Source organism: Bos mutus, chromosome 2 (genome assembly GCF_027580195.1).
Source record: "Bos mutus isolate GX-2022 chromosome 2, NWIPB_WYAK_1.1, whole genome shotgun sequence".
NCBI classification, from domain to species: Eukaryota; Metazoa; Chordata; class Mammalia; order Artiodactyla; family Bovidae; genus Bos; species Bos mutus.
The window spans coordinates 33,433,537-33,461,452 of record NC_091618.1 but is presented as its reverse complement, the minus strand read 5'-3'; the positions used below and the strand labels follow the sequence as shown (position 1 = coordinate 33,461,452).

The 27,916-nt window shown below is 36.9% G+C and overlaps 1 protein-coding gene across 1 annotated transcript in view; it reads left to right on the top strand.

The window, feature by feature from the left end:
* VWC2L (von Willebrand factor C domain containing 2 like) overlaps positions 1–27,916 on the top strand; it is a 207,872-nt gene that overhangs the window by 24,342 nt on the left and 155,614 nt on the right. The window contains exon 2 of the mRNA XM_005909589.3: positions 2,668–2,797. Within this exon, the coding sequence (XP_005909651.1) occupies positions 2,668–2,797 (130 nt within the window). The remainder of the gene's footprint in view (positions 1–2,667; positions 2,798–27,916) is intronic.

Here is a 27,916-nt window from a genome sequence, read left to right as displayed (position 1 = left end):
AGATTGGTCACAACTTTTCTTCCAAGGAGTAAGTGTCCTTTAATTTCATGGCTGCAGTCACCATCTGCAGTGATTTTGGAGCCAAAGTCTGCCACTGTTTCCCCATCTATTTCCCATGAAGTGATGGGACCAGATGCCATGATCTTAGTTTTCTGAATATCGAGCTTTAAGCCAACTTTTTCACTCTCCTCTATCACTTTCATCAAGAGACTTTGTAGTTCCTCTCCAATTTTCTCTCATGTTAGCGATAAATTCAGGCTAAGTCCTTGCTGTACATCAGAAGGCTATGCAAAAGTCCTTCTTTGCAACTAATAAAGAAAAGGGAGACAACTTCTGACAAGTTTGCTTTGCAATTTAAGATCTCACAATGGGACTTGCAAAATAGGAAGCAGTATAGCAGATTGAATACCCATCTCTCTTGCTATTTCCTCACTCAGAATTTCCTTCATCAAATACCATGTTGTAATAACAAACTTTCCCTTAATTTACTGAGGTTATTTGGTAGAGGAGCTCCAGGAATGTCCCAGCCCTTGGGATGATACAGTAGATTTTTCTGGAATACTTAACCACATGGTAAAGAGCTTAACTGTTCTCACCAATAAACTAGTTGACCATGCTAAGAGATAGCAATATTTCTTCCATGGATTCTATGGCTAATCCCATTGTATTTACTAAATTTGAAAGTAAAATAATTCACTGAAAGCTAAGCTCATATGAATGGATAAAGAAGTCATGGTACATAAATACAGTGGAATATTACTCAGCCATAAAAAGGAATGAATTTGAGTCAGTTCTAGTGAGGTAGATGAATGTAGAGCTTATTATACAGAGTGAAGTCAGAAGGAGAAAAATAAATATCACATATTAGTGTATATGCATGGAATCTAGAAAAACGGTACTGATGAACCTATTTACAGTGCAAGAATAAAAATGCAGACATAGAGAACAGACTTACGGACACAGAGGGAGAATGAGAGAGTGGGACAAATTGAGAAAGTAGCATTGAAATATATACACTACCAAGTATAAAATAGGTAGCTAGTGGGAAGCTGCTATATAACACAGGGAGCTCAGCTCGGTATTCTGCGATGACCTAGTGGGGTGGGATGGGGGTAGGTGGGATGGAGGCTCAAGAGGGAGGGGATATATGTATACTTATGGCTGATTCACTGTTATACAGCAGAAACCATCACAGTATTGTAAAGCAATTATCCTCCAATTAAAAATAAACTTATAAAAAGAACATTGGCTTCCCTCATAACTCAGTCAGTCAAGAATCTGCCTGCAAGGCAGGAGACCCAGGTTTGATTCCTCAGTCAAGAAGATCTAGAGAAGGAAATAGCAACCCACTCCAGTATCTGTGCCTAGAAAATCCCACTGACAGAGGAGCCTGGCAGGATACAGTCCATGCGCTTGCAACAGACAGACATGACTTAGCGACTAAACCATCACCAATAAAAAAAAAAAAAAAAAATAAGAAAGCTAGACTATCCTTCAAATAGAAAGCATAGATAAAATTAACTTTAAGTAATTAGTTGAAAGATTTCTACTCTCACAGACTACCTGAGTCAAGATGCATTGATATTTCATAAAGTGTCAAGTTCATAAAGAGAAAGGCCTTGTGGACAGTCGTCACTGAGACAAAAGCCGTGGACTTGAATGAACACACAAGTGAGTCACTCTGGCAAAGAAATTGGAGGCAGAACTTTCCAAGGACAAATGGCTTGTTAGATCTGTATAGCTTCTGAGAACTCCAAGTTTTCATTCCAGAATTTTCAACTTCTATTTTATGAAAAGGAAAAACTAGAAAGTATAAAAGATGAGAAAGTCACAGAGTGGCCACTGCTTTAGATTATTTGTGGTATAGGAAGTTTCTAGAAAGGAATGAGAAAACCCCAAACTCATTCTTGTCTGGTAAGTACTGTGAAGACAAAAATTGGCGTCTACTTCTTAATTTTTTTCTCTAAATGAATCACTGTTCAATTCTACTTTTAGAGTCTCTGACTCTTAAATAGTGGCTTTTTAAAGTCTGTCAATTTTAGTTCATTCATAAAAGCAAGCAGGCAAGATGAAAGGTATTCACTAAATCTTCGAAGAGGCAGTACCTGGACATTTGGATCCCAAATGCAATCTCCTCTAAAATTCACATTAGAGAAAAAAATGCCCTTGAGAATCTAGGTTAGCTTGAAAAGGAATTTCTACCAAGGGTAAAGCTCTCCATTTACCATTTTCTCATTTCTCAGTAATCCTTTCTTTGCAGGCAAAAATGACAAATGGAAAAAACTTATTGCACATGTGCCAGTGTCATTCCTGTTTAGCAGAGGAAGGCAGAGCAATCAGTGCATCTGGAAATCAAACCAGGAGGTGACATTTTAGCTGTCCAAATCTTTCTTTGGAAAGTAGGAACATAAGACATAGGAAACATCATACATGAGTGCTCTGGTTGCTCATGGCAACCTGAGCTGCACTTGGCAACCCACCAACCCACACACCCTTGGCTTGGGTGTCCAGGTGGCCTTCCATGGGGAAAAAATGATCATACACATGGTAAATGGAGTTAATACAATAAAGCCAATATAAACACTGATGTTTTATCTTCTGACAGCATATGAATGTGCAAGCATTAAGTTATAGGAGAAAAGGGGCTAATTTTAGATTTGTTCCTAGCCCTCTCCATGTGAATGGTGTCGCTGTGAGCCCAGCAATGAAGTTCACTGTGTTGTAGCAGACTGCGCAGTTCCTGAGTGTGTCAACCCAGTCTATGAACCAGAACAGTGTTGTCCTGTCTGCAAAAATGGTAAGACCATACTGCATTAGCTTTCAAAGAGGGGTTAGTGCAAAGTACAGATATGCCACCACTACACACCATTCAATGCAGAAGCCCTCTGAGATATACCTGTGTGATTTTTCAATGTGGGCATAGTCAATTAATATTTTTATCCCACCTTAAAGTGAAAATAAGCCAGCAATGGGTGAATCATGAAGTTTTCCATCTGGGGAATTAGAGCTCTTACAAGCTGACTTTGTTGTGCTCCCTATTATTTATTGTTGATTTATAAAATTTTGGGACGAACGCAGTACCATCTTTTTGTAGTGATTGGATTTCTCTTTCGTGGAGGCTATGAAGCAGTTCCTAGTATGTACCCAGGATAGAGAGTAGCATAAATGCCAGGTATTTTGCTTCGTGCATAGACAAGACTTAAAGTTATCAACGAATTACAAAAACCAATTACTCATGCACTTAATAGAAATAAGAAAGACTAGAAAGTTTGGAGCTTTTATTCTAGGTCTTTAGTACAATGAAAAAGTACGCTTATAGTAACTACCATGGAGGGGAACTTGGTTTATAAGTTTATGGGTTCTTTCTGGCCCTTATATGAAGGAGAGGTTGAAATGACTGGCATGCCAATCACCCAAAGTCAAGGCCATGCCGCAGAGAAAACAAGGCAGTGCTATAAACCCAGGAAAACTTACCAACAAACTCAAAATCACACTCTTGCCATGATTTTGATTGTATATGATCAAAATATACAATCATATATCAATCAAAACATAAATCTTCACTATGTAACATTCTGTCAGTGCACAAATATCTGCTTGAAAAGGTAGGTCTAGCTCTTAATTAAGCTGAGGTCACTCTAATGTTGAATCCCTGCCTTCTTCCTTGGATTAGCAGTTCTCATCTTCCTCTGTTATTGTGTATTTTTGTCTAGAATCTGGTATTATGTAAGCTCACCTACTAATCTTTTCCCTTGCAGAGTTATAATTAGTAAAACAAACAAAAAACAGGTTATTTAGCAAAAAAAAAAAGCAGTTCTGATTGTTTTTATACTATTCATAGTGTTTTGGCATCTTCTCATATGACTTACAAAGAACCCTTATGACATTTTTCAGGCACAGTTTTTGTTATTTCTCATCATATAAATCTGTTAAGTCAAATGTTAAACAACACACCTGGGTTCTCTTTTTCTTCTTATCCTTCCCATCCGACTCATCCGTGTTATAGGGACCATCACTCTGACTTAGAAGATAGAGATAAATATCCTCCTGAAGTTCAACCTGATCTAACATATGCAAAGGTATCATCTTTAAGACTTTATACTTTTAAAAGGATATTGAAGAAATTGGAAAAGATACAGGGAAGAACAATAAGATGATTTAATGCTTGAAACATAGGACCTATGAGGACAGACTGAAGGAGTTTGCATAATTTGTCCTGGAGAAGAGAAGGCTCCAGGGAGACCTAACTGTCATAAAGTATATGAATGGTTAGTCTAAAGTAGAAGAGCACCTGTTATTTTTCATTTTCTCCAAGGACAGAAGGAAGAAAAAAATCAGCTTCCTAATCAATCTTTAAAAATAAGATTGACAACTCTTTGACTAAAGACCATTTTTTTTTTCCCCAGAAGCAAGTGTCTAAACAGGTCCTTGAGGATCTTCTCTTCCCTGGATGGACCTGGTTGGCTGTGTTTTACATTTAGGGTAAACAAAACTATCCTTAGAGTTTAAAACTCTCACTTTGACATACTCAAAATACTTGGAAAATTAAAATATATAGACCATATATTTAGAGTACAGGTTTTAAACATATATCATCCTAGGTATTCCCCACCCAAACCTATAATATATCTAGAGTTCATGTTTATGTCAAATGTTAAACTAGCCTCTACAAACTTAGTTACACTGTATTTTATATCACCCAACATTATCCTATATCTCTCTGCCATGTGTGAGAGTAGAAATTTGTCCTCAAATGAAACACTCTGTACATTTTGAATATAAAAATGAATAATGAATGAATTTCAACTGTTTGATTCATTAGGTAATCAATTAGTAACACTTCAGTATTACTGAAAAGTCTATGTGGAGAGAAAGAAATATATTTGTTAAGTTTTTCATGAAGAACTGCAAAACAACCACTTTTCCAATCCCTAGCAATTTTTCTTTTTCCAACTAAGGAAAAAGAACCTGAATTAGAATTAGTCCAAAGACTAACTTTGAATGTGATATAACATTATGACTTGTTAACTTTTATTATTAAGCACCACTAATTAATCACTTATGCCCCAAAGCAAAGTGTAATCGTTGTCTATGAAAAGCATATTAACGATTGCTGGAGAATCCTTATGACCACCAGTGGTATCAGTCTCAGTCTCAGTTAAGTTGCTCAGTAGTGTCTGACTTTGCGACCCCATGGACTGCAGCACGCCAGGCCTCCCTGTTCATCACCAGCTCCTGGAGTTTACACAAACTCATGTCCATTGAGTCGGTGATGCCATCCAACCTTCTCATCTTCTGTCATCCCCTTCTCATCCCACCTTCAATCTTTCCCAGCATCAGGGTCTTTTCAAATGAAAAGTTCTTCGCATCAGGTGGCCCAAATATTGGAGTTTCAGCTTCAACATCAGTCCTTCCAATGAATATTCAGGACTGATTTTCTTTAAGATGGACTGGTTGGATCTCCTTGCAGTCCAAAGGAACAAAGTTTTCTCCAACACCATAGTTTAAAAGCATCAATTCTTCGGCGCTCAGCTTTCTTCATAGTCCAACTCTCACATCCATACATGACTACTGGAAGAAAATATTTGACTAGACAGACCTTTGTTGACAAAGTAATATCTCTGCTTTTTAATATGCTGTCTAGGTTGGTTATAACTTTTTTTCCAAGGAGCAAACATCTTTTAATTTCATGGCTGCAATCACCATGTGCAGTGATTTGGGAGCCCAAAATCTTAAGTCAGTCACTGTTTTAACTGTTTCCCCATCTATTTGCCATGAAGTGATGGAACCAGATGCCATGATCTTAGTCTTCTGACTGTTGGTTTTAAGCCAACTTTTTCACTCTCCTCTTTCACTTTCATCAAGAGGCTCTTTAGTTCTTCTTCACTTTCTGCCATAAGGGTGGTATCATCTGCATATCTGAGGTTATTGATATTTCTCCTGGCAATCTGGATTCCAGCTTGTGCTTCATCCAGCCCAGCGTTTCTCTTGATGTACTCTGCATATAAGTTAAATAAGCATGGTGACAATATACAGCCTTGATGTACTCCTTTTCCTATTTAGAACCAGTCTGTTGCTCCATGTCTAGTTCTAACTGTTGCTTCCTGACCTGCATAGAGATTTCTCAAGAGGCAGGTCAGGTGGTCTGGTATTCCCATCTCTTTCAGAATTTTCCACAGTTTATTGTGATCCACACAGTCAAAGACTTTGGCATAGTCAGTAAAGCAAAAGTAGATGTTTTTTCTGGAACTCCCTTGCTTTTTCAATGATCCAACGGATGTTGAAATTTGATCTCTGATTCCTCTGCCTTTCCTAAAACCAGCTTGAACATCTGGAAGTTCATGGTTTACGTATTGTTGAAGCCTGGCTTGGAGAATTTTGAGCATTACTTTACTAGCATGTGAGATGAGTACAACTGTGCTGTAGTTTGAGCATTCTTTGGCATTGCCTTTCTTTGGGATTGGAATGAAAACTGACCTTTTCCAGTCCTATGGCCACTGCTGAGTTTTCCAGATTTGCTGGCCTATTGAGTGTAGCACTTTCACAACATCATCTTTTAGGATTTGAAATAGGTCAACTGGAATTCCATCACCTCCACTAGCTTTGTTCATAGTGATCCTTCTAAGGCCCATTTGACTTCGCATTCCAGGATGTCTGGCTCTGGCTGAGTGATCACACCATAGTGAGTATCTGGGTCATGAAGATCTTTTTTGTATAGTTCTTCTGTGTATTCTCACCACCTTTTCCTAATATCTTCTGCTTCTGTTAGGTCCATACCATTTCTGTCCATTATTGAACCCATCTTTGCATGCAATATTCCCTTGGTATCTCTAACTTTCTTGAAGAGATCTCTAATCTTTCCCATTCTATTGTTTTCCTCTGTTTCTTTGCATTGATCACTGAGGAAGGCTTTCTTATCTTTCCTTGCTATTCTTTGGAACTCTGCATTCAAATGGGTATATCTTTTCTTTTCTCCTTTGCCTTTTGCTTTTCTTCTTTTCACAGCTATTTGTAAGGCCTCCTCAGACAACCATTTAGCCTTTTCGCATCTTTTTCTTGGGGATGGTCTTGATCCCTGCCTCCTGTACAATGTCACAAACCTCCATCCATAGTTATTGAGGCTATGTCTGTCTATACTCTGTCTATCAGATCTAATCCCTTGAATCTATTTCTCGCTTCTACTGTATAATCATAAGGGATTTGATTTAGGTCATACCTGAATAGGCTAGTGGTTTTCCCTACTTTCTTCAATGTAAGTCTGAATTTGGCAATTAGGAATTCATGATCTGAGCCACAGTCAGCTCCTGGTCTTGTTTTTGCTGACTGTTTAGAGCTTCTCCATCTTTGGCTGCAAAAATATAATCAATCTGATTTCTAGTATACCAGTGGTACCAGTGGTCCCGTGGTACCAGTATTTTTGAGCAAATAGACTGAGCCCAAGGTTTGCTTGCTCTCATTCTTTGTCCAGTAGATGCCAACAGATGACCCAGATGTAGAAGAGCCAAAGGGGCGATAGGTGTGTACTGTAAGAGAGTATACCTAGAACAATTTCTTTAATTTCCAACACATGATAAGACTATCTTATTCCAAATGAAAAGATTCATTTGCACAGCCTCGTGTAAACTATTTTTAAGGTATGGTACTATTTTCTTATATTGAAAAACAACAAGAAGAAGATAAAAATCTACCCTATGAAGGTATAGGCTGTACATTCTAATTTGTAAACACCCCTATAACATTTTCTACATTATCTTAAATCTTCAAAAATGCTGAAAAAATTTAACTTGCGTAAATGCCAACTATATTGGCTGCTAAATACTTTCTTTCTACATGCTAAGATTGATTTTTCTGCCTTCCTGAATTATAACTTGCCAAGAGCAAGAGACATTAAAGATATAAATGAAAGTTTAAAGCAATAGAATCTACTATAAACAATATTCAGTTAATATAAAAATCATCATTCTCAGATTAAGACCAATAAAAAAAGGAAGTACAGTGATGTATATGTAGGTAAATGAAGTTTTCCCAGAAAAGAGTAAAATGTAGCAATTGCCTTTACAAATAAATATTTTTAACATTGTATGTGCAAGGTAATCTGATCCCTAGATAAATAATGATAGTCTCTTTAGTCTTTATAATATGTAATTTTCAAGAATAAATATAAAGTAATATACTTCTAAAACTTTAATGATGTAAAAAAATAATTTTTAATTTCTTGGCCTCCATGTTTTCTTGTCTCATTTCCTGGCTCTCAATGAGTCTTCCCTGGTGGCTCAGACGGTAAAGAATCTGCCTGCAATGCAGACGATCCCTGGGTCAGAAGATGCCATGGAAAAGGGAATGCCAACCCACTCCAGTATTCTTGCCTGGAAAATCCTATAGAGAGAGGAATCTGGCAGGCTACAGCCCACGGGGTTGCAAAAAATCAGACATGACTGAGAGACTAACACTCAGTGTTTACCTCAAGCAAGATTTTCCGATGTCTGACAATGAGTATAACCAATCCACAAAATAGACCCCATTCTTATTAAAGTTAGGTTAGCACCAAGAAGACATAATCAATTTAGTCTGAGTAAAATAGAAACATTAAGGAAACATGTGAATAGCTGGGCATACACAAAACAGGAGGAGAAAGAGAAAAGTAATTTTTGGGGGGGAGGATTACAGTGACTGATGTAGGAATTTATTGTTTTTAAAAAATTTATTAAGCATTTGCTTCTCCCTCCTCTGTACATCTTCATGAACTTACAATCCAAATGCTTCCCTGAAAGATATAACATTTCTAGACTGTTTTTCTTCCACCAAGACTCTGACTTTGGCCTGTCTTTCAGCTCCAGTCCTTTCCATGGGAATTAATATTCTTTATGCTTTTTGTTTTTATAATATGAAAAAAAGATTAGCACAGCATCTACATAAAGACAATATTTCTATTTTGGAGTATCATATAAATATTTCAAATATTTGGTAACTGAGCATTCATTTGACTAGTGAAGTATTTGGTCATTAGATCATCCAAATGACTAACTGCATTTTTTATATTTCATCTGCCAATATGTCAGTGAGTTTTTTCTGCTTTTCACTGAGATAAATAGTCAGTCATATTCATGATTTGGAAGAAAAAGTCACTTCATGAAAAACTGAAATAGAAAACACCCTCCATAAACATTAAACAAGGAGTTTTCATATCCTTTTCAACTAAACTGAATTTGTTATAAGCCCTGTTCAAATATTTAATTTCATATCCCTTACTGTCTTCCAGTTTAGTAGTGATACAAATAAAGAAGGAAGTAGACTAGCCGAAAGGTAAATGGAAAGAAGACAGCAAAGGGATGGGCAGTGCACAAATAAGAGAAAGGACTTTGGAGCCATCCAGTGCCTTCTAAAGGTGCTTGGCTAAAATGGTGCTATGTATCAACACATATGATGTTAATATTCCTAATAAACAAAGAGCTCCTTGAGATAAATAAGAGAAAAAAACAATTCCACATGGAAGAAAACAGGCAAAAGGTATACAAAGAAAATTCACAGGAGAAGAAAACCAACTGTCTAGTAAATATATGAAAACACACAAACCTCACAAGGGATCAGAGTGATAGCGATTAAAACAAGGAAATACCACTATTGTATTGATAATAATTTGAGACTGATGATACCTCAAATCAGCAAAGATACCAAGAGCTGAGAAAATGCTGGAACAACTTTTAAGAAGGCACTATCAAAAATGTTCATGTAATTTGAAGTTAATAGTTCCACTTTTTGTACTTCATCCCACATTTATGAACTAAATTTCCACTGCATTTTAAGAGCTTAAAGGTGGGAGAAATGTAATAGTACTTCAGTGGAGTAATAAAAGTATATTGCAGCCTGATGTTTTTCACTGCTGTGTAAAATAAACAAGGAGTGTAAGAGTAGACTATCCATTTTTATATATAATATAGTATTGTAGTCTATATATAATATATACATTTTAAGTGATATATTTAAACATCTTAATTTTTAACTGATATACAATTTTAAATAGATATATATTAAATTTGTATGTACATAAAGAGACAAGTGTGGATACATGATAGAATATTAGCAGTGATTCAATGATTGTTTTTAGGGAGTAAAAGTGTGAAGGTAAATGTGAGAGAGACAAGAGTTAACCTCTTTAAAATATTAAATCTTTACAAATTGAGAATGAAACCAGCAGAAAAGTACACAAACAGGCAGTTCACAAGCAAAATATAAATGTTCAAAAAATATAAAAACTATTCAAGCTCACTAACAAATTAGATTTTTATTTTTTAAACCCTTTGTTATCTTTGTATATAGCATAGGAAAAGCTCTGTAACAATATACACCAAATTTTTAACAGTGATCCAGTGATCAGAAGAGTAATTAAAGGAGAGGGATCGAACACATTTCTCCTGCATCTCCTGCATTGCAGGCAGATCCTTTACCACTGAGCCACAGGAGAAGCCCATTTATATATAAAGATGACTAAAACATTTAATAAAATAAGACTAAGGGTATATTAAAATACATTTACCTCAGCCCTAAAAGACAGAATCATGCTTAATACATAAACATTAAAGGCATTCTTAATAAGCTCAGGAACAAGACAAAGCTTTACACTATTATTGAAAATTCAAATAGATAGTAGGCATGAACTAGCTAATATAATCAGAAAAGAAAGAAGTCAGAGGAAAAAAGTCAGGAGACAGAACATCTACCATTTGCATATTAGAATATACTTGAAAAATCCAAGAAAATAGACTAAAAACTGCTATAAAGAAAATTTAGTAAGATAGTAGAGAAAAAAATATGAGAGAGCAGATCTCTCTGGGCTTCCCAGTTGACACATGGTAAAGAATCTGCCCGCATTGCAGGAGATGCAGGTTCGATCCCTGGGTCAGGAAGATCCCCTGGAGGAGGAAATGGCAACCCACTCCAGCATTCTTGCCTGGGAAATCCCATGCACAGAGGAACCTTGTGGGCTACAGTCCACGGGATCACGTAAGATTCGGACACAACTTAGCAAGTACACAACAACAATAACAAAACATTTTTAATGATGTATAATATATTTAGCTTCCATTTACCATTATGTTTTTTATCTCATATAATACATTTTTAAGCTTTAATTTCAAATGGATCAAAATTATGAAAGTAATGCATAACAGTGATATCTACTTAGAATCAACAGATACTAGGCTTAACAACATTAAAATAAATATTAATCTGTGGGGGAGATATATATGTATATATAATATGAAAGTTTTAAAAAGTCACAAAATCTTACAAAGAACTATTTGTAAATATAATAAGACAATTTAAATGTAATTTAAAAATGATGACTAATTTCTAAATGTGAAAACTGAAATTTGTTAGAATGCTATTTCTCTAAAGATAAATGTAAATCTATCAAATTTTCCATATGATGTAATTTTCTTTTGTAAGTTGGCAAAAGTTGGAAAATTTTAAGTACATGAATGTATTTGGGAAGCTTGGGAAATTCAATCTACCAGATATATTAAAATAATATGTAAAGGTATAATAATTTTAAACAGTGTGATAGTGGAACAAAAATAGATAAATATAACAGAAAATCAGAAAGTAATTCACATTTGCATTACAATTTAACATACTCTTCATGTGACATCCAAGCATCTGATGAAAGAATATATTATTCTAAAAATATAAAAGTTAATTATTTTTTTTACAAAAGTGAAATTACATTCTATTACTACCCATTACACACAAAAAAACTATCAGTTGGATTAAAGACCTCAATCTAAAAAATGTGATCATAAAGGGATTTTTTAATCTAAATATCAATTCACTCTTAGGACAGGAATGGTCTTCCTAAACATAAATGCAAATAAGGAATTTATAAAAGGAAAAATTTAAATAGTGTATATCTTTGAACAGTAGGCTAATAAATGATTTTACTTTCTTTCCTTTGCTAGTCTATAGTTCCTAAATTTCCTGTAACAAACATTTATGATCCCTATGGTTTAAAATTACTATTTAAAAGAGAAACTAAAAAAATTCTTTAAAAGGTAAAACAAAAATATTTAGTTATATAATTAATAACATACCTCTTATTTGAAATTGCAGTTATTCTTTGTAATAACTTCTATTCCATAATTAGTGAACCAACTAATAATTCTTCCACTTGACTTTCAACTCCTTTAACTATGAGATTCTTTGTAAAGAATTTGGAAAACTTCATTGCCCATTTTATGTACTTATTAGGATTAACATATTCACTTAAGTCTATCCATTTACATCTTCATGAAGCTATTTTGCAAATCAGCCTTTTAAGTGTGAAAATTGGTCTTTCACCTCAATTTGATATTTTCTCACTTCCTCTTAGGTAGACAGTAACAAGTGAAACAGAGACATTAAACAAACACACTGAAGAAGAAAAATGTTCTGGCACTTGCACATATCCATTGGCTGCAGAGTCTCTGAACTATTTCATGATGAAAGCACATCCTATGAAGGGCAGTTTCAAAGTCTGCATTTCATTGATTCCATAACTGAAGGTCAGAATTATCATATTCATATAGAGTAGATGTCAAAACAGAGTAACTATAAACAGACATTTTAATGAGCTACAAACAATAATTTCCTATTGCTTTCACAAAACTTACTCCAAAATATGAAAGGAAATATTTATATTTATGTTGTCTAAAGCCAACAGGATTCCCTCTTAATTCATCAGCAAATTAGATTTCAAAAAGATTATTTTACAATGTTGACACAATGAAAATTAATGCTACATTCATTTCCTGCTAATAACATCTCTTCTTTAATTATCAGGGCTACCCAGTCCTTCAGAAAATGAAAGGAATAAAACCAACATATGCAAAAGTGAGACTTTTTCTCTGTGTTTTCTCCTCAAAATACAGAAAATGCATAGGGACTATTTTTTCTCCATGTAAACATTTGGGTCTGTTTCTCCCACAAAACACACACTTAAGCATATGTTAAGAAGAACTCACTCCTTGGAGCGCCATGTAGTTCTTTGATGTCCAGGGTATCACTCCCCAGGGCATCTGAGGGACTGGAGGAAGGGTTATGCACGTGCTTGTACTGAATATCTTTTTCTTACACATTCAGATAACCTCAAAGGTAATCTAGTTCAAAACAGCAGCTTGACAGAGTGCTAAATATAGCTTCCAGAACTACCCATGCATTCTACTCTTAATCCCACCTTCCCTCTCATTCGTGAGACTCTCTTCAACCATGTTTTTGTAGAACAGTGCTGACTTCTAGGATTGTATACAGTAATCTCTAACAAAACACCTCTCAACTGTGGATGATGGCAAAGGGGCAATGGGGATCACTAACAGGTTCCTTGGGAGTTGGATTTGATTCTAGGAGTAATTACGTGAATGAGGTCTGACGAGGAAGCCAAGACATTCAGTCCCACCAAATCTTTTCTAAGGGAGACTCGAGTCACTGACCATGCGGGAACTACACAAGGGATCATGTCAGGGGTGTGGAGCCACCGGTCCATAATGACTCCCAAGCTCTCCCTCACACAGCCCAGACATCCATGTAGCTCTCAGAAGCCCCCAGAGACCAATGGATCACTGCTGATGATGAAGGTGCAGAGTAAGGGAGAGTTTCCCTTCATGCAAACCTCCTTTCTGAGGTCAACGCATTAGGAAGTCCCTCCTTCACCTCAAGTCTTTGCCATATAGAAGCTCAGGCTTTTCAGACACAGAGCAAGCTATATTTGGGCCCATCCCCTTTTCCCTTCACTAATTAATGTAAACCTTGTGAAGTCAGACAAAAATAAAACAAAGTTGCCATGCAAATAGTATTCCTTGACCTGCTTTGAATTTGAATGTCTTCAAAAGCACCTGGCAAGATGAGCCTAGAGGGCTTCCAGGATGGTATAAGTTACTTTAACTCCCACAGAAGTTTCAGAGATCTGAGGCAAGGGCATCTAACAGGCTCATCTCTGAGGCACAGATTCCCTTTCTTACAGATAAGACCAAACTTCTTGGGTTTCTACATCCCATATTACTGGTGTAGAAGGGATCCAGAACTCTGGGTCCTCCTGAAAACATCCTGACACCTTCCTGACCAGCAGTCACAGCCTCACCCTCCTCATCAGCTTGAGACACTTAGGACTGATTTCTTTGTGCTTAGCTCAGACTTCGCCAGGAGCCCAGGACCACCAGGACACCCCTCATGCCCAAGGCTCTGATCTCCATATGTGCTATGAGCTCTGAGGTAGCACCCCAGATCACCCCTTTGCAGTCTTGGCAACTGCTTTCTCCTTCTTCGTCACACCAACTGCCCCCCCGAATGGTATATATTTTACTTATTTCATTGTTTATCACCCCTGCTTACAGAAGTACAAAGATCATGCAAAGATTTTTGTCTGTTTTGTTCACTGTTGTATTCCCACTACCTACAACACGTTGTAGGTGCAAATATATGTTTGTGAATCAATGAATGAATGTACACCCGTATTGTGCTTTTGGAAGAGCCAAAATTAAGAAAATCCTTTGAGTTCTTTTAACTTCTCTTTTGAAAAGTATCAGTCTTCTACTTCATAGAGAAGAGCTCTCAGATGGAGAGTTTAGGAGGCATTGTGCAATGGGAAGGAGAGTGTTTTTCCTAATCAAGTTTGCTTTCAATGTCCACTGGGATTCGTGGTACATATATTGATGGAAGGCATTTCAAGGTGGTCTAGTAGAGACAGCCTGGTTGCCAGGGGAAACTGAGTCAAGTTTGATATTTTACTGTGTTATAACCTTGCTATGGATACCTAGAGCTTCTGTTTTCTTAACCAATGACTGCATGTAACAAATGACTGCATGTTCATATGTTTCATATGTTCATATGTTAATGCTAAAGCATTAATGTAACACTTTAGCCAGTATTACCTATAATGATATATTTTATCTAACAATAGGAATTGGACTGGTTATCAGTTAAGGAAGCCACTAGCATTGACTGAATTTGTGATTTGTTAACATTTGGCAAACAGACTCAGAAAATGGGGTTTGATATTGGGATGGAGGGAGCACTGATTGCAGGGAATAATGTTTAACTATTGATTAAAAAATAATTTCAATAATTATAATGATTTATAGTATATATTATATAATTATATTAATTTATAGTAATTTAAAACAATTAATAATTGTTGATTAAATAACATTAAAAAACCAAACTACAACTGAAAAAGATGTTTATTAGAAATATGGCATAAAACAGGGGCAAAGGAAACTTGCTAACCAGTACCTTTTCTGGCATATAGTGATGGGGAATCTCTCCAAGGATGGCTGTGGCTGAGGTAGAAAGCCCTTGCAGGAAGACCTCTGATATTTAAATGTAGCTCTGAGCTGCTTCAAATCAATCTATCAGAAATGTTAAACCTCTTTTGAAACATATTTGTGGTTGGATGCCCCTCAATTGGGAAAAGGGAAGTGGCAAGTTCCTGCATGCATACCCATTTTGCTTACACGAGCTTCATTTGTACAAGATGATGGTACAGAGCAGCCATAAACGTGGCTGCTTGTCAGGGTAGATAACAAGCCACGCCTGAGTCCTCTCTTCCTTTCACCCATCACTTTTATGCATTCTGCAGAAAGGTCCATAAAGCAACACACCTGCCTTCTGGACGGCTAAGCTCAGTTAGTTTCCAATGTCATTAAATAACAAAATACTTAAAAACCTGCCTCATTCCAACATACTGTGTGGGAATTTAAAACAGGGCTAGGTAAGATGACAGGTACTAGGGGCTGATGTCCTATGTTTATTTTTTTTAATTTAATTTTTTAAACATTTTGTATTGGAGTATAGCTGATTAACAATGTTGTGGTAGTTTTAGGTACATGCAGAGTGGCTCAGCCATACATATACATGTATCCATTCTCCCCCAAACTCCCCTCCCATTCAGGCTGCCACATAGTATTGAGTAGAGTCTCCTGTACGATACAATAGGACCTTGTTGGTTATGCACTGCAGTGTGTACATGTCCATCCCAAACTCCCTAACTATCTGTTCCTCCCATCCTTTCCTCTGGCAACCATAAGTTGATTCTCTAAGTCTAAGAGTCTGTATCTATTTTATAAATAAGTTCATTTGTATCATTTCTTTGACAGAAGGAGAAATATCATATGACATCCCTTATATGCAGAATCTAAAAAGAAATGATGTCCTGTGTTTAAGATGTGGGATTTTCCATGTCTGTCTTGTCCTTCCTGCGTTGATTTGATGATTTCTTTAGTAATGGAGAGAGATGACAATGAAGCAGCAGAGGAGGAAAGCTGCAGTATAGAGGATGACATGCAAGCCTCTCAGGCCACAATTCCTGAAGGCTGATGGCTAAAAACTTAATTGGATTGTTTTTAATAGTCCTATTAAGTACAATAGCTAAACTGAGTGAAACAGTTAGCCCCCATGCAGATATCTGAGATATGCTCAAGAGCTTGTTCAACCCATCAAAGTTAGTGCCTCTTCTAGCCTGTCAGTGTACATGTCCCTGAACACATCCTGAATACATATTTTCATGCTCATAATTTTATTTTTTTAAATTTTCATAATTAATGTCACTAAAAAAAGAATAGCTGGTACATCAAGTATTAATGACACCAATTAACTAACATATATTTTCTTGGCTTTATCAGATGACTAGATCATCAGACATAGGTGCAATTAGTTTAAATGTGGGAAAGTGTAAGCCCAGGATAATAGGGAGACCATAGAAAGATACTGGACCAAAGAGAAAACACCTAGGTAGGTCAGGTGCCTGTAGGATGAGGAAGGGAGCAAGGAACACTGGGAGGCTGAAATGAACTGACATGTCTGCTGATGGCATGTGTTGAGGGATACGGTTCCCTTTTTCATGTTTCCTCAATGACTGGCCTGATAATAATAATTAACCTAACTGCTGAGAGTGCTTGGGGGCAGGAGGAGAAGGGGACAACAGAGGATGAGATGGCTGGATGGAATCACTGACTCAATGGACATGAGTCTGAGTGAACTCCGGGAGTTGGTGATGGACAGGGAGGCCTGGCGTGCTGCGATTCATGGGGTCGCAAAGAGTCGGACACGACAGAGCGACTGAACTGAACTGAGAGTGCCACCAGCTTTCATTTGTTGCAGGGGAGACAACTGAGACTAAAGTATATAAACTACCTTCAGATACATAGCTTGGATTTGAACCCTGCTCTATCAAACTTCAAAGCCAGTGGTGTCTGACCACTTGTTCTCAAATTAGCCCTGGGCCAGGGCACCACCATTACCTGGGAACCAGTCAGAAATGCACATTTCTGCTGCTGCTGCTAAATCACAAAATCAGGAATTCTGGGAGTGAGACCCAGCATTCTATGCCTTAGCAAGCCATGCAGGCAATTCTGATGCTCAAAGTTTTGTTTTGGTTTTTTTTCTAATAAAAGATGTATGTATTGGGGGATATTGGGAGAGCAAAAGCTGAAAGATTGTCAGCCAATGGTATCTGAGATACTGTTACACCCAGACTAGAAGGAAGACAAGGCTGGGAAGAAAGAGTTAGACACAAAGTTCCCTGGAGTCAAAGCAAGGCCACGTAGGTTGGAGAGGATCTAGTCGTGGTAAACCCCAGTGGGAGCAAAGGTGGCTCACCCAGGGCATAGAAGTGATACAGGTGGGAGATACCAGGCAGATGCTGTTCAAGTTAAGGGTCAAAGCTTAACTTTTTATCTTTAGGGTCAGAGCTAAAGATATTTCTTAATAATAAAGCCATGGTCATTCACCTGATTTTAAACTCACTAGAGAAGGCACAGTAATGAAGGAAAGGGCAATGTGAGATGAAATCCATTCATCATTTGGCATGCTGATCTACTATGAAGAAGTGATTTCTTCAAGTAAGTTATTTTCTGGATTTAAGTTATGATAACTATTAACATTTTCCAAGTCATATTTAAGAATATTTTAATCCCTTTGTACAGCTGTGTCAAGATATAATTGACATAAAATCAACTCTACATTTTTTAAGTGTACAATCTGATGTTTTAACATATGTATACCTGTGATGCTATTGTTATAGTTGGGAAAGTGCCCATACCAATCACTCCAAAACTGTCCTCATGTTCCTTTGTATTTCTTCCCTTTAGCCCTTTTCTGCCCAGCCTCACCCAGGCAAATCTCTGTTGTGCTTTCTGTCATTATATTTAAATTTGCATTTCTTAGGACTTGGTATAAATGTAATTGTTCAACATGTATTCTCTTTTGTCTGAATTCTTTCATTCAGCATGATTATTTTGAAACTCATCCATGCAGCATGTATCCTAGCTCATTCCGGTTTATTTCTGAATGGTACTCCATTATATAGATATACCACTGTATAATTTATCCATTCACTTGTTGTTGGACATTGGACTATTTCCAGTTTTTTATTATTACAAATAAAACTGTCTTAAACATTCTCACACAAGTCTTTGTATGGGTATATGCTTTATTTTCTATTGTGGGAATGTCTAGAAGTGGAATGCTAGATCATATGGTAGGTGTTTATTTCAGTATTTTTTTTCTTTAATGCCAAACTATTTATATTTCAAAGGGATTGTATTACTTGAAGTTTCCATCAAAAATGTGTGAGAGTTCCAGTTCCTCTACATCCTTACCAATTCTTGGGATCATAAGTCCTGTTTAATTTTAGCTAGTCTAATAGAAGCGTATTATTATTTTATTATGGTTTTAAGCTGCATTCTCTAATGGCTATTGATGTTGAGCATCTTTTCATATGCTAACTTTCCATCTGCATGTCTTCTTTAGAGACATGTCTGTTCAAATCATTTCCCAATTTTTAGAAACTGGGTTTTTGTCTTTGTATTATTGAGTTTTCAGATTTCTTCATATGTTCTAGAGACAAGTTCTTTATTAGACATATGCTTTGCAAATGTTTTCTTCCAGCCTGTGGGTATGTCTTTATATTCCCTTAACAGTGTCATTTGAAGAGCGAATGTTTTAATTATGATGAAATCCAATTTATCAATGTTTTCTTTTATGAACCATGCTTTTAGTGTTGTAACCAAATAATCATGGCCTAACCCAGAATCAAAAGTATTTTTCCTGTTTTTTTCTAGAAATGTTTTAGAGTCTACATTCAGAACAAAGATTCATTTTGAGTTATACTATGAATATGATGCAAGGAATTGACTGAAGGTTTTTGTTTTGTTTTTTAATTTGGATATCTATTTTAAAAATATTTGTTAAAATGACTATTTTTTCCTCCACTGATTGTATTTGTACCTTTGCTAAAAAGCAGTTGTCTATTTATGCCTATATACATTTTCATCTATTTCTGAACTCTCCCTTCTGTTCCACTAAAGTTATTTTGGCCATTCTAGGTCCTTTGCATTTCCATATGAATTTTAGTTATCAGTTTCTACAAAAGAAAAAGTACATTTTGACTGGCATTATGTTGAGTGTATACATCAATTTGAGAATTGACTTTTTGTCAATATTGAGCCTCCCAATTTATGAACATTATATGTCAATTCATTAATTCTTCAGTTTCTCTCGGCACTCTTGATTTGGTCAGTTTTATTCTAGAGTATTTTATTTTTTAATGCTATTATAGTTAATATATATTTTTTAAAAATTCTGATTATTTGCTGCTAATATATAGAAATAAACTTGTTAGTTATATATTGATTTTGGATCATGAAATATTGTTACACCCAATTATTAAACCCAGTTGACTTTTTTGTTAATTCCATTGCAATTGCTACATAGACAGCCATGTTACCTATAAAGACAGTTATATTACTTTCTTGCCAATTCTGATAACATTTTGTTCTCTTTTTTTATCTTATTATACATTCTATAATATCTTGCTGCTGCTGCTAAGTTGCTTCAGTCGTGTCCGACTCTGTGCGACCCCATAGACGGCAGCCCACCAGGCTCTCCCTGCCTCTGGGATTCTCCAGGCAAGAACACTGGAGTGGGTTGCCATTTCCTTCTCCAATGCATGAAAGTGAAAAGTGAAAGTGAAGTCGCTCAGTCGTGTCTGACTCTAAGCGACCCCATGGACTGCTTCCTACCAGGCTCCTCCATGGGATTTTCCAGGCAAGCGTACTGGAGTGGCTTGCCATTGCCTTCTCCACTATAATATCTTATATGATATTGAATAGTAAATAGAAGTGCTAAAACCATACATCCTTGTGCATTCAAATATGAAATAAAAGTCATTCACTTTTCCCAATTAAATATGATTTTACCTGTAGGTTTTTCATAGATGCCTGTATCAGACCAAGAAAGTACCTTTCTATTCCTACTTTGCCAAGAGACTTTTATCGGGGATGGAGACTGAGTTTTAAGATTTTTCAGTATCTATAGAGAAGACTGTGTGATCTTTTTTTTATAGTTGTAAATTTAGTGAATTATATTGATTGATTTTTAAATATTAAGCCAATCTTGCATTCCTAAGATAAACTACATTTAGTCATCAAATATTATCTTTTTTTTTTTTTGGATGTGGATCATTTTTAAAGACTTTATTGAATTTGTTGCAATATTGCTTCTGATTAGTCCAGATAAATGTTTATCAATTTTATTTTTAAAAAACCCACTTTGGGGTTCACTGATCTTCTCTAATATTTTCTCTTTTCTATTTCATTGATGTCTGCTCTATTCATTGCTTCCTTTCTTCTTCTTACTTTGGGTTTAATTTGCAGTTTTTCTAATTTTTTAAGGTAGGATCTTTCATAATAAATTTGGTACCTTTCTCCTTTCCTAATATAGATGTTTTTATAAACACTCTAAGTTCTACTTTAGCATCATCTGCCAATTTTCATATGTTGTGTTCACACACTTAGTAAATTTAAAATACTTTCTGATGTTCTTTTTGATTTCTTCTTTGAACCACAGGTTATTTACCATTTATTAATTTATTTCCAAACACTGGATATATTCCCAGGTATCTATGTTATTTAATTCAAATTTAATTTTGTAAAGATGGAAGAGCATGTATTTATTACCCAGTTTTTAAAAATTTTAATAGGACATTTTTATGGCCAAGAATATATTTTACCTTAAAGATATCTCTAGTCTTTCCCATTCTATTGTTTTCCTTATTTCTTTGCATTGATCACTGAGGAAGGTTTTCTTAATTCTCCTTGCTATTCTTTGGAATTCTGTGTTCAGATGAGTATATCTTTCCTTTTTGCGTCTCTTCTCAGCTATTTGTAAGGCCTCCTCAGACAACCATTTTGCCTTTTTGCATTTCTTTTTCTTAGGGATGGTGTTGATCCCTGCCTCCTGTACAATGTCACGAACCTCCATCCATAGTTCTAGTTCTGCAGGCACTCTGTCTACAGATCTAATTCCGTGAATCTATTTCTCACTTCCACTGTATAATCATAAGGGATTCAATTTAGGTCATACCTGAATAGGCTATTGGTTTTCCATACTTTCTTCAATTTAAGTCTGAATTTGGCAATAAGGAATTCATGATCTGAGCCATAGTCAGCTCCCAGTATTGCTTTTGCTGACTGTATAGAGCTAATCCATCTTCAGCTGCACAGAATATAATCAATCTGATTTTGGTATTGACCATCTGGTGATGTCCATGTGTACAGTCTTTCCTTGTGTTGTTGGCAGAGGGTGTTTGCTATGAGTTCTCTTGGCAAAAATCTGTTAGCCTTTGCCCTGCTTCATTTTGTACTCCAAGACCAAACTTGCCTGTTACTTCAGGAATCTCTTGACTTCCTACTTTTGCATTCCAAGCCCCTGGGATGAAAAGGACATCTTTATTTCGTGTTAGTTCTAGAAGGTCTTGTAGGTCATCATAGAACCATTCAACTTCAGCTTCTTTGGCATTAGTGGTTAGGACATAGACTTGGATTATTGTGATGTTGAATGACTTGCCTTGAAAATGAACAGAGATCATTCTGTCATTTTTAAGACTGCAACCAAATATTTCATTTCAGATTCTTCTGTTGACTATGATGGATACTCTGTTTCTTCTAAGGGATTCTTGATACAGTAGTAGATATAAAAGTCATCTGAATTAAATTAGCCAATCTGGTCCATTTTAGTTCACTGATTCCTAAAACGTCCATGTTCACTCTTACCATCTCCTGTTTGACCGCTTCCAATTTACCTTGATTCATGGACCTAACATTCCAGGTTCCTGTGCAATACTGTTCTTTACAAGAACATTAGAGATAATAAGGGAACATTTCATGCAAAGATGGGCACAATAAAGGACAGAAGCAGTAAGGACCTAACAAAAGCAGAAGATATTATGAAGAGGTGGCAAGAATACACAGATCAGATCAGATCAGATCAGTCGCTCAGTCGTGTCCGACTCTTTGCAACCCCATGAACTGCAACACACCAGGCCTCCCTGTCCATCACCAACTCCCAGAGTTCACTCAGACTACGTCCATCGAGTCAGTGATGCCATCCAGCCATCTCATCCTCTGTCGTCCCCTTCTCCTCCTGCCCCCAATCCCTCCCAGGATCAGAGTCTTTTCCAATGAGTCAACTCTTCGCATGAGGTGGCCAAAGTACTTGAGTTTCAGCTTTAGCATCATTCCTTCCAAAGAAATCCCAGGGCTGATCTCCTTCAGAATGGACTGGTTGGATCTCCTTGCAGTCCAAGGGACTCTCAAGAGTCTTCTCCAACACCACAGTTCAAAAGCATCAATTCTTCGGCGCTCAGCCTTCTTCACAGTCCAACTCTCACATCCATACATGACCATAGGAAAAACCATAGCCTTGACTAGACGAAACTTTGTTGGCAAAGTAATGTCTCTGCTTTTGAATATGCTATCTAGGTTGGTCATAACTTTTCTCTCAAGGAGTAAGCGTCTTTTAATCTCATGGCTGCAGTCATCGTCTGTAGTGATTTTGGAGCCCAGAAAAATAAAGTCTGACACTGTTTCCACTGTTTCCCCATCTATTTCCCATGAAGTGGTGGGACCGGATGCCATGAGCTTCATTTTCTGAATGTTGAGCTTTAAGCTAACTTTTTCACTCTCCATTTTCACTTTCATCAAGAGGCTTTTGAGTTCCTCTTCACTTTCTGCCATAAGGGTGGTGTCATCTGCATATCTGAGGTTATTTGATATTTCTCTCGGCAATCTTTTTTCCAGCTGTTTCTTCCAGTCTAGCATTTCTCATGATGTACTCTGCATATAAGTTAAATAAACAGGGTGACAATATACAGCCTTGACGAACTCCTTTTCCTATTTGGAACCAGTCTGTTGTTCCATGTCCAGTTCTAACTGTTGCTTCCTGACCTACATACAGATTTCTCAAGAGGCAGATCAGGTGGTCTGGTATGCCCATTTCTTTCAGAGTTTCCCACAGTTTATTGTGATCCACACAGTCAAAGGTTTTGGCATAGTCAGTAAAGCAGAAATAGATGTTTTTCTGGAACTCTCCTGCTTTTTCAATGATCCAGCAGATGTTGGCAATTTGATCTCTGGTTCCTCTGCCTTTTCTAAAACCAGCTTGAACATCAGGAAGTTCACGGTTCACATATTGCTGAAGCCTGGCTTGGAGAATTTTGAGCATTACTTTACTAGCGTGTGAGATGAGTGCAATTGTGCGGTAGTTTGAGCATTCTTTGGCATTGCCTTTCTTTGGGATTGGAATGAAAACTGACATTTTCCACTCCTGTGGCCACTGCTGAGTTTTCCAAATGTGCTGGCATATTGAGTGCAGCACTTTCACAGCATCATCTTTCAGGATTTGGAATAGCTCAACTGGAATTCCATCACCTCCACTAGCTTTGTTCATAGTGATGCTTTCTAAGGCCCACTTGACTTCACATTCCAGGATATCTGGCTCTAGGTCAGTGATCACACCACTGTGATTATTTGGGTGGTGAAGATCTTTTTTGTACAGTTCTTCTGTGTATTCTTCCCATCTCTTCTTAATATCTTCTGCTTCTATTAGGTCCATACCATTTCTGTCTGTTATCGAGCCCATCTTTGCATGAAATGTTCCTTTGGTATCTCTGATTTTCTTGAAGAGATCCCTAGTCTTTCCCATTCTGTTGTTTTCCTCTATTTCTTTGCATTGATCACAGAAGAAGGCTTTCTTATCTCTTCTTGCTATTCTTTGGAACTCTGCATTCAGATGCTTATATCTTTCCTTTTCTCCTTTGCTTTTCGCTTCTCTTCTTTTCACAGCTATTTGTAAGACCTCCCCAGACAGCCATTTTGCTTTTTTGCATTTCTTTTCCGTGGGGATGGTCTTGATCCCTGTCTCCTGTACAATGTCACAAACCTCATTCCATAGTTCATCAGGCACTCTATCTATCAGATCTAGGCCCTTAAATCTATTTTCACTTCCACTGTATAATCATAAGGGATTTGATTTAGGTCATACCTGAATGGTCTAGTGGTTTTCCCTACTTTCTTCGATTTCAGTCTGAATTTGGCAATAAGGAGTTCATGGTCTGAGCCACAGTCAACTCCTGGTCTTGTTTTTGCTGACTGTATAGAGCTTCTTCATCTTTGGCTGTAAAGAATATAATCAATCTGATTTCAGTGTTGACCATCTGGTGATGTCCATGTATAGAGTCTTCTCTTGTGTTGTTGGAAGAGGGTGTTTGTTATGACCAGTGCATTTTCTTGGCAAAACTCTATTAGTCTTTGCCCTGCTTCATTCTGTATTCCAAGGCCAAATTTACCTGTTACTCCAGGTGTTTCTTGACTTCCTACTTTTGCATTCCAGTCCCCTATAATGAAAAGGACATCTTTTTTGGGTGTTAGTTCTAAAAAGTCTTGTAGGTCTTCATAGAACCGTTCAATTTCAGCTTCTTCAGCATTACTGGTTGGGGCATAGAGTTGGATTACTGTGATATTGAATGGTTTGCCTTGGAAACGAACAGAGATCATTCTGTCGTTTTTGAGATTGCATCCAAGTACTGCATTTCAGACTCTTTTGTTGACCATGATGGCTACTCCATTTCTTCTGAGGGATTCCTGCCCACAGTAGTAGATATAATGGTCATCTGAGTTAAATTCACCCATTCCAGTCCATTTCAGTTCGCTGATTCCTAGAATGTCAACATTCACTCTTGCCATCTCTTGTTCGACCACTTCCAATTTGCCTTGATTCATGGACCTGACATTCCAGGTTCCTATGCAATATTGCTCTTTACAGCATCGGACCTTGCTTCTATCACCAGTCACATCCACAGCTGGGTATTCTTTTTGCTTTGGCTCCATCCCTTCATTCTTTTTGGAGTTATTTCTCCACTGATCTCCAGTACCATATTGGGCACCTACTGACCTGGGGAGTTTCTCTTTCAGTATCCTATCATTTTGCCTTTTCATACTGTTGATGGGGTTCTCAAGGCAAGAATACTGAAGTGATTTGCCATTCCCTTCTCCAGTGGACCACATTCTGTCAGATCTCTCCACCACGACCCGCCCGTCTTGGGTTGCCCCATGGGCATGGCTTAGTTTCATTGAGTTAGACAAGGCTGTGGTCCTAGTGTGATTAGATTGACTAGTTTTCTGTGAGTATGGTTTCAGTGTGTCTGCCCTCTGATGCCCTCTTGCAACACCTACCATCTTAGTTGGGTTTCTCTTACCTTAGGTGTGGGGTATCTCTTCATGGCTGCTCCAGCAAAGTGCAGCCATTGCTCCTTGCCTTGGACGAGGGGTGTCTCCTTACCACCACCCTTCCTGACCTTCAACGTGGGAGGAACTGTACAAAACTGGCTCATTGGAAAAGACCCTGATGCTGGAAAAGATTGAACTGATATTCTACCTTGGAAATATTCCTTGTGTGCATGTGAAAAATGTACATTCTGCTATTTTTGAGTATGAATTCTATAGTTATTAATTAAGCTAAGTTGATTGATAGTGTTGTTCAAGTATTTCATATTCTTTTTGCTATTCTGTCTAGTTTGTTCTATTAATTATTTTTGTTGTTTGGTCACTCAGTCATGTCCAACTCTTTGCAACCCCATGGACTGCAGCATGCCAGGCTTCCCTCTTCTTCACCATTTCCTGGAGCTTGCTCAAACTCATATCCATTGAGTCAGTGATACCATCCAACCATCTCATCCTCTGTCATCCCCTTCCCCTCCTGCCTTCAATCTTTCCCAGCATCACTCAGCTCTTCACATCAGGTAGCCAAAGTATTGGAGCTTCAGCTTCAGCATCAGTCCTTCCAATGAATATTCAGGACTGATTTCCTTTAGGATTGACTGGTTTGATCTCCTTGCAGTGCAAGGGACTCTCAAGAGTTTTCTCCAACACCACAGCTCAAAAGCATCCATTCTTTGGTCCTCAGCCTTTTTTATGGTTCAACTCTCACAGCCATACATGACTATTTGGAAAAACCCATATCTTCAACTATATGGACCTTTGTTGGCAAAGTAATGTCTGAGAGAGTGATATTGAAAGCTCTGACTATAGATTTGTCTAGTTTTCTAGCAGTTTCATCAGCTTTGTTACATAAACTTTAAAGTCTTTATTATGTTATCAATATTTAGAATTCATTATGACTGTTCATAAATTGACTTCTTTCTAATTATTAAATGACATTCTTCATTTCCTTATATTCTTTGCTCAATAATCTACTTTGTGCTGACATTAATATAGCCAGTGCAATTTCCTTTTGATTAATGTAAGATGCTGTAACTTGTCCTATCATTCTATTTTTATCTTTTGTGTTTGTATATTGGAAGTCTTCTTCTAATAATCAGCATAAGATTGGGTGTTGCTTTTTAATCAGATCTTCATTAATAGAGTAGAATTCTTGGTTAATGTTTTTTTTTTTTCTTTCAGTACTTTGAAGATGTTGCTCCACAGTATTTTCCCTTGCATTTTTTTTTTCCTGACTAGCTATCAGCTCTTATATTTATTCCTGTGAATATAAGATGTTTCCCTCCACACCATCCTCTAGCCACTTTTAAGATTTTCCCTTTATCTTTGTTTTTGTGCAATGTGATTATTATGTATCTTGACATGGTTTTCTTAGTGTTCCTTATGCTTATGCTTCATTAACATCTGTGGGTTTATAGTTTCTTCCAAATTTGAAAAAAAATCAACCTTTATTTCTTCAAATATTTCTTTGTCTCTCCCCTAGCTTTGGGAATCCCAATTATACATGTATTGGGCTGCCAAAATATATTCCACACATCATGCTCTATGCATCTTTTCTGATGCTTCATTCTTTTGATTTTCATTTTCTATAGCTAGCTCCTGTTATTCTTAAAACTTACTAATCTTCTGTTCTGCATTATCTAATCTAACAATAAGCATATATTATATATTCATACTTTGTAGTTTTCATCTCTAGAGGGTAGCTTTTTGTTGGTGGTGGTTTTGGTTTTGTATTCCTTTGTTCAGTCTCTCAGTCGTATCTGACTCTTTGCAAACCCTGTGGTCATGTCCAACTCTTTGTATTCCTAGATTCTACTTAAGTTTTTTTTTTAATATGGAAAAAGTTCTGTTGTCATGTTTTCTGCTTATTTTAATATGTGTTAGCTCTAGATCTTTTTTTAACTGAATGTCAGGCATGGTAAATTTTACCTCATTGGGTGCTGGATATTTTGCATTTCTATAAATTTTTTTGAGATTTGCTGTAGATCAAAATTAAGTTACTTGGAAATATTTTGTTCCTTTTACATCTGATTTTTAGAAATTGTTCAGCAGGAATAGAACAGTGCTTAATTGAGTACTGTACTCAATACCCTGTCAGTCATATGATTTTTCAGTCTGGTTGGTGGGGATGGTACTTTTCCCAGCCCTACCCACTGTTCTTTCCTGGCCTTGGGTAGTTTTCTCACATGCTGATCAATGCTCAGCTAAATACTTAAGGGACACAAAGTGCAGGTCCTGGAGTTTTGCCTCTGGTACCTCTCCCCTCACCAGTACTCTGTCTTGCAAACTCTAAGTGCCTCTGTCTTCACAAAATCTTAGCTCTGTTTCCTCCATAC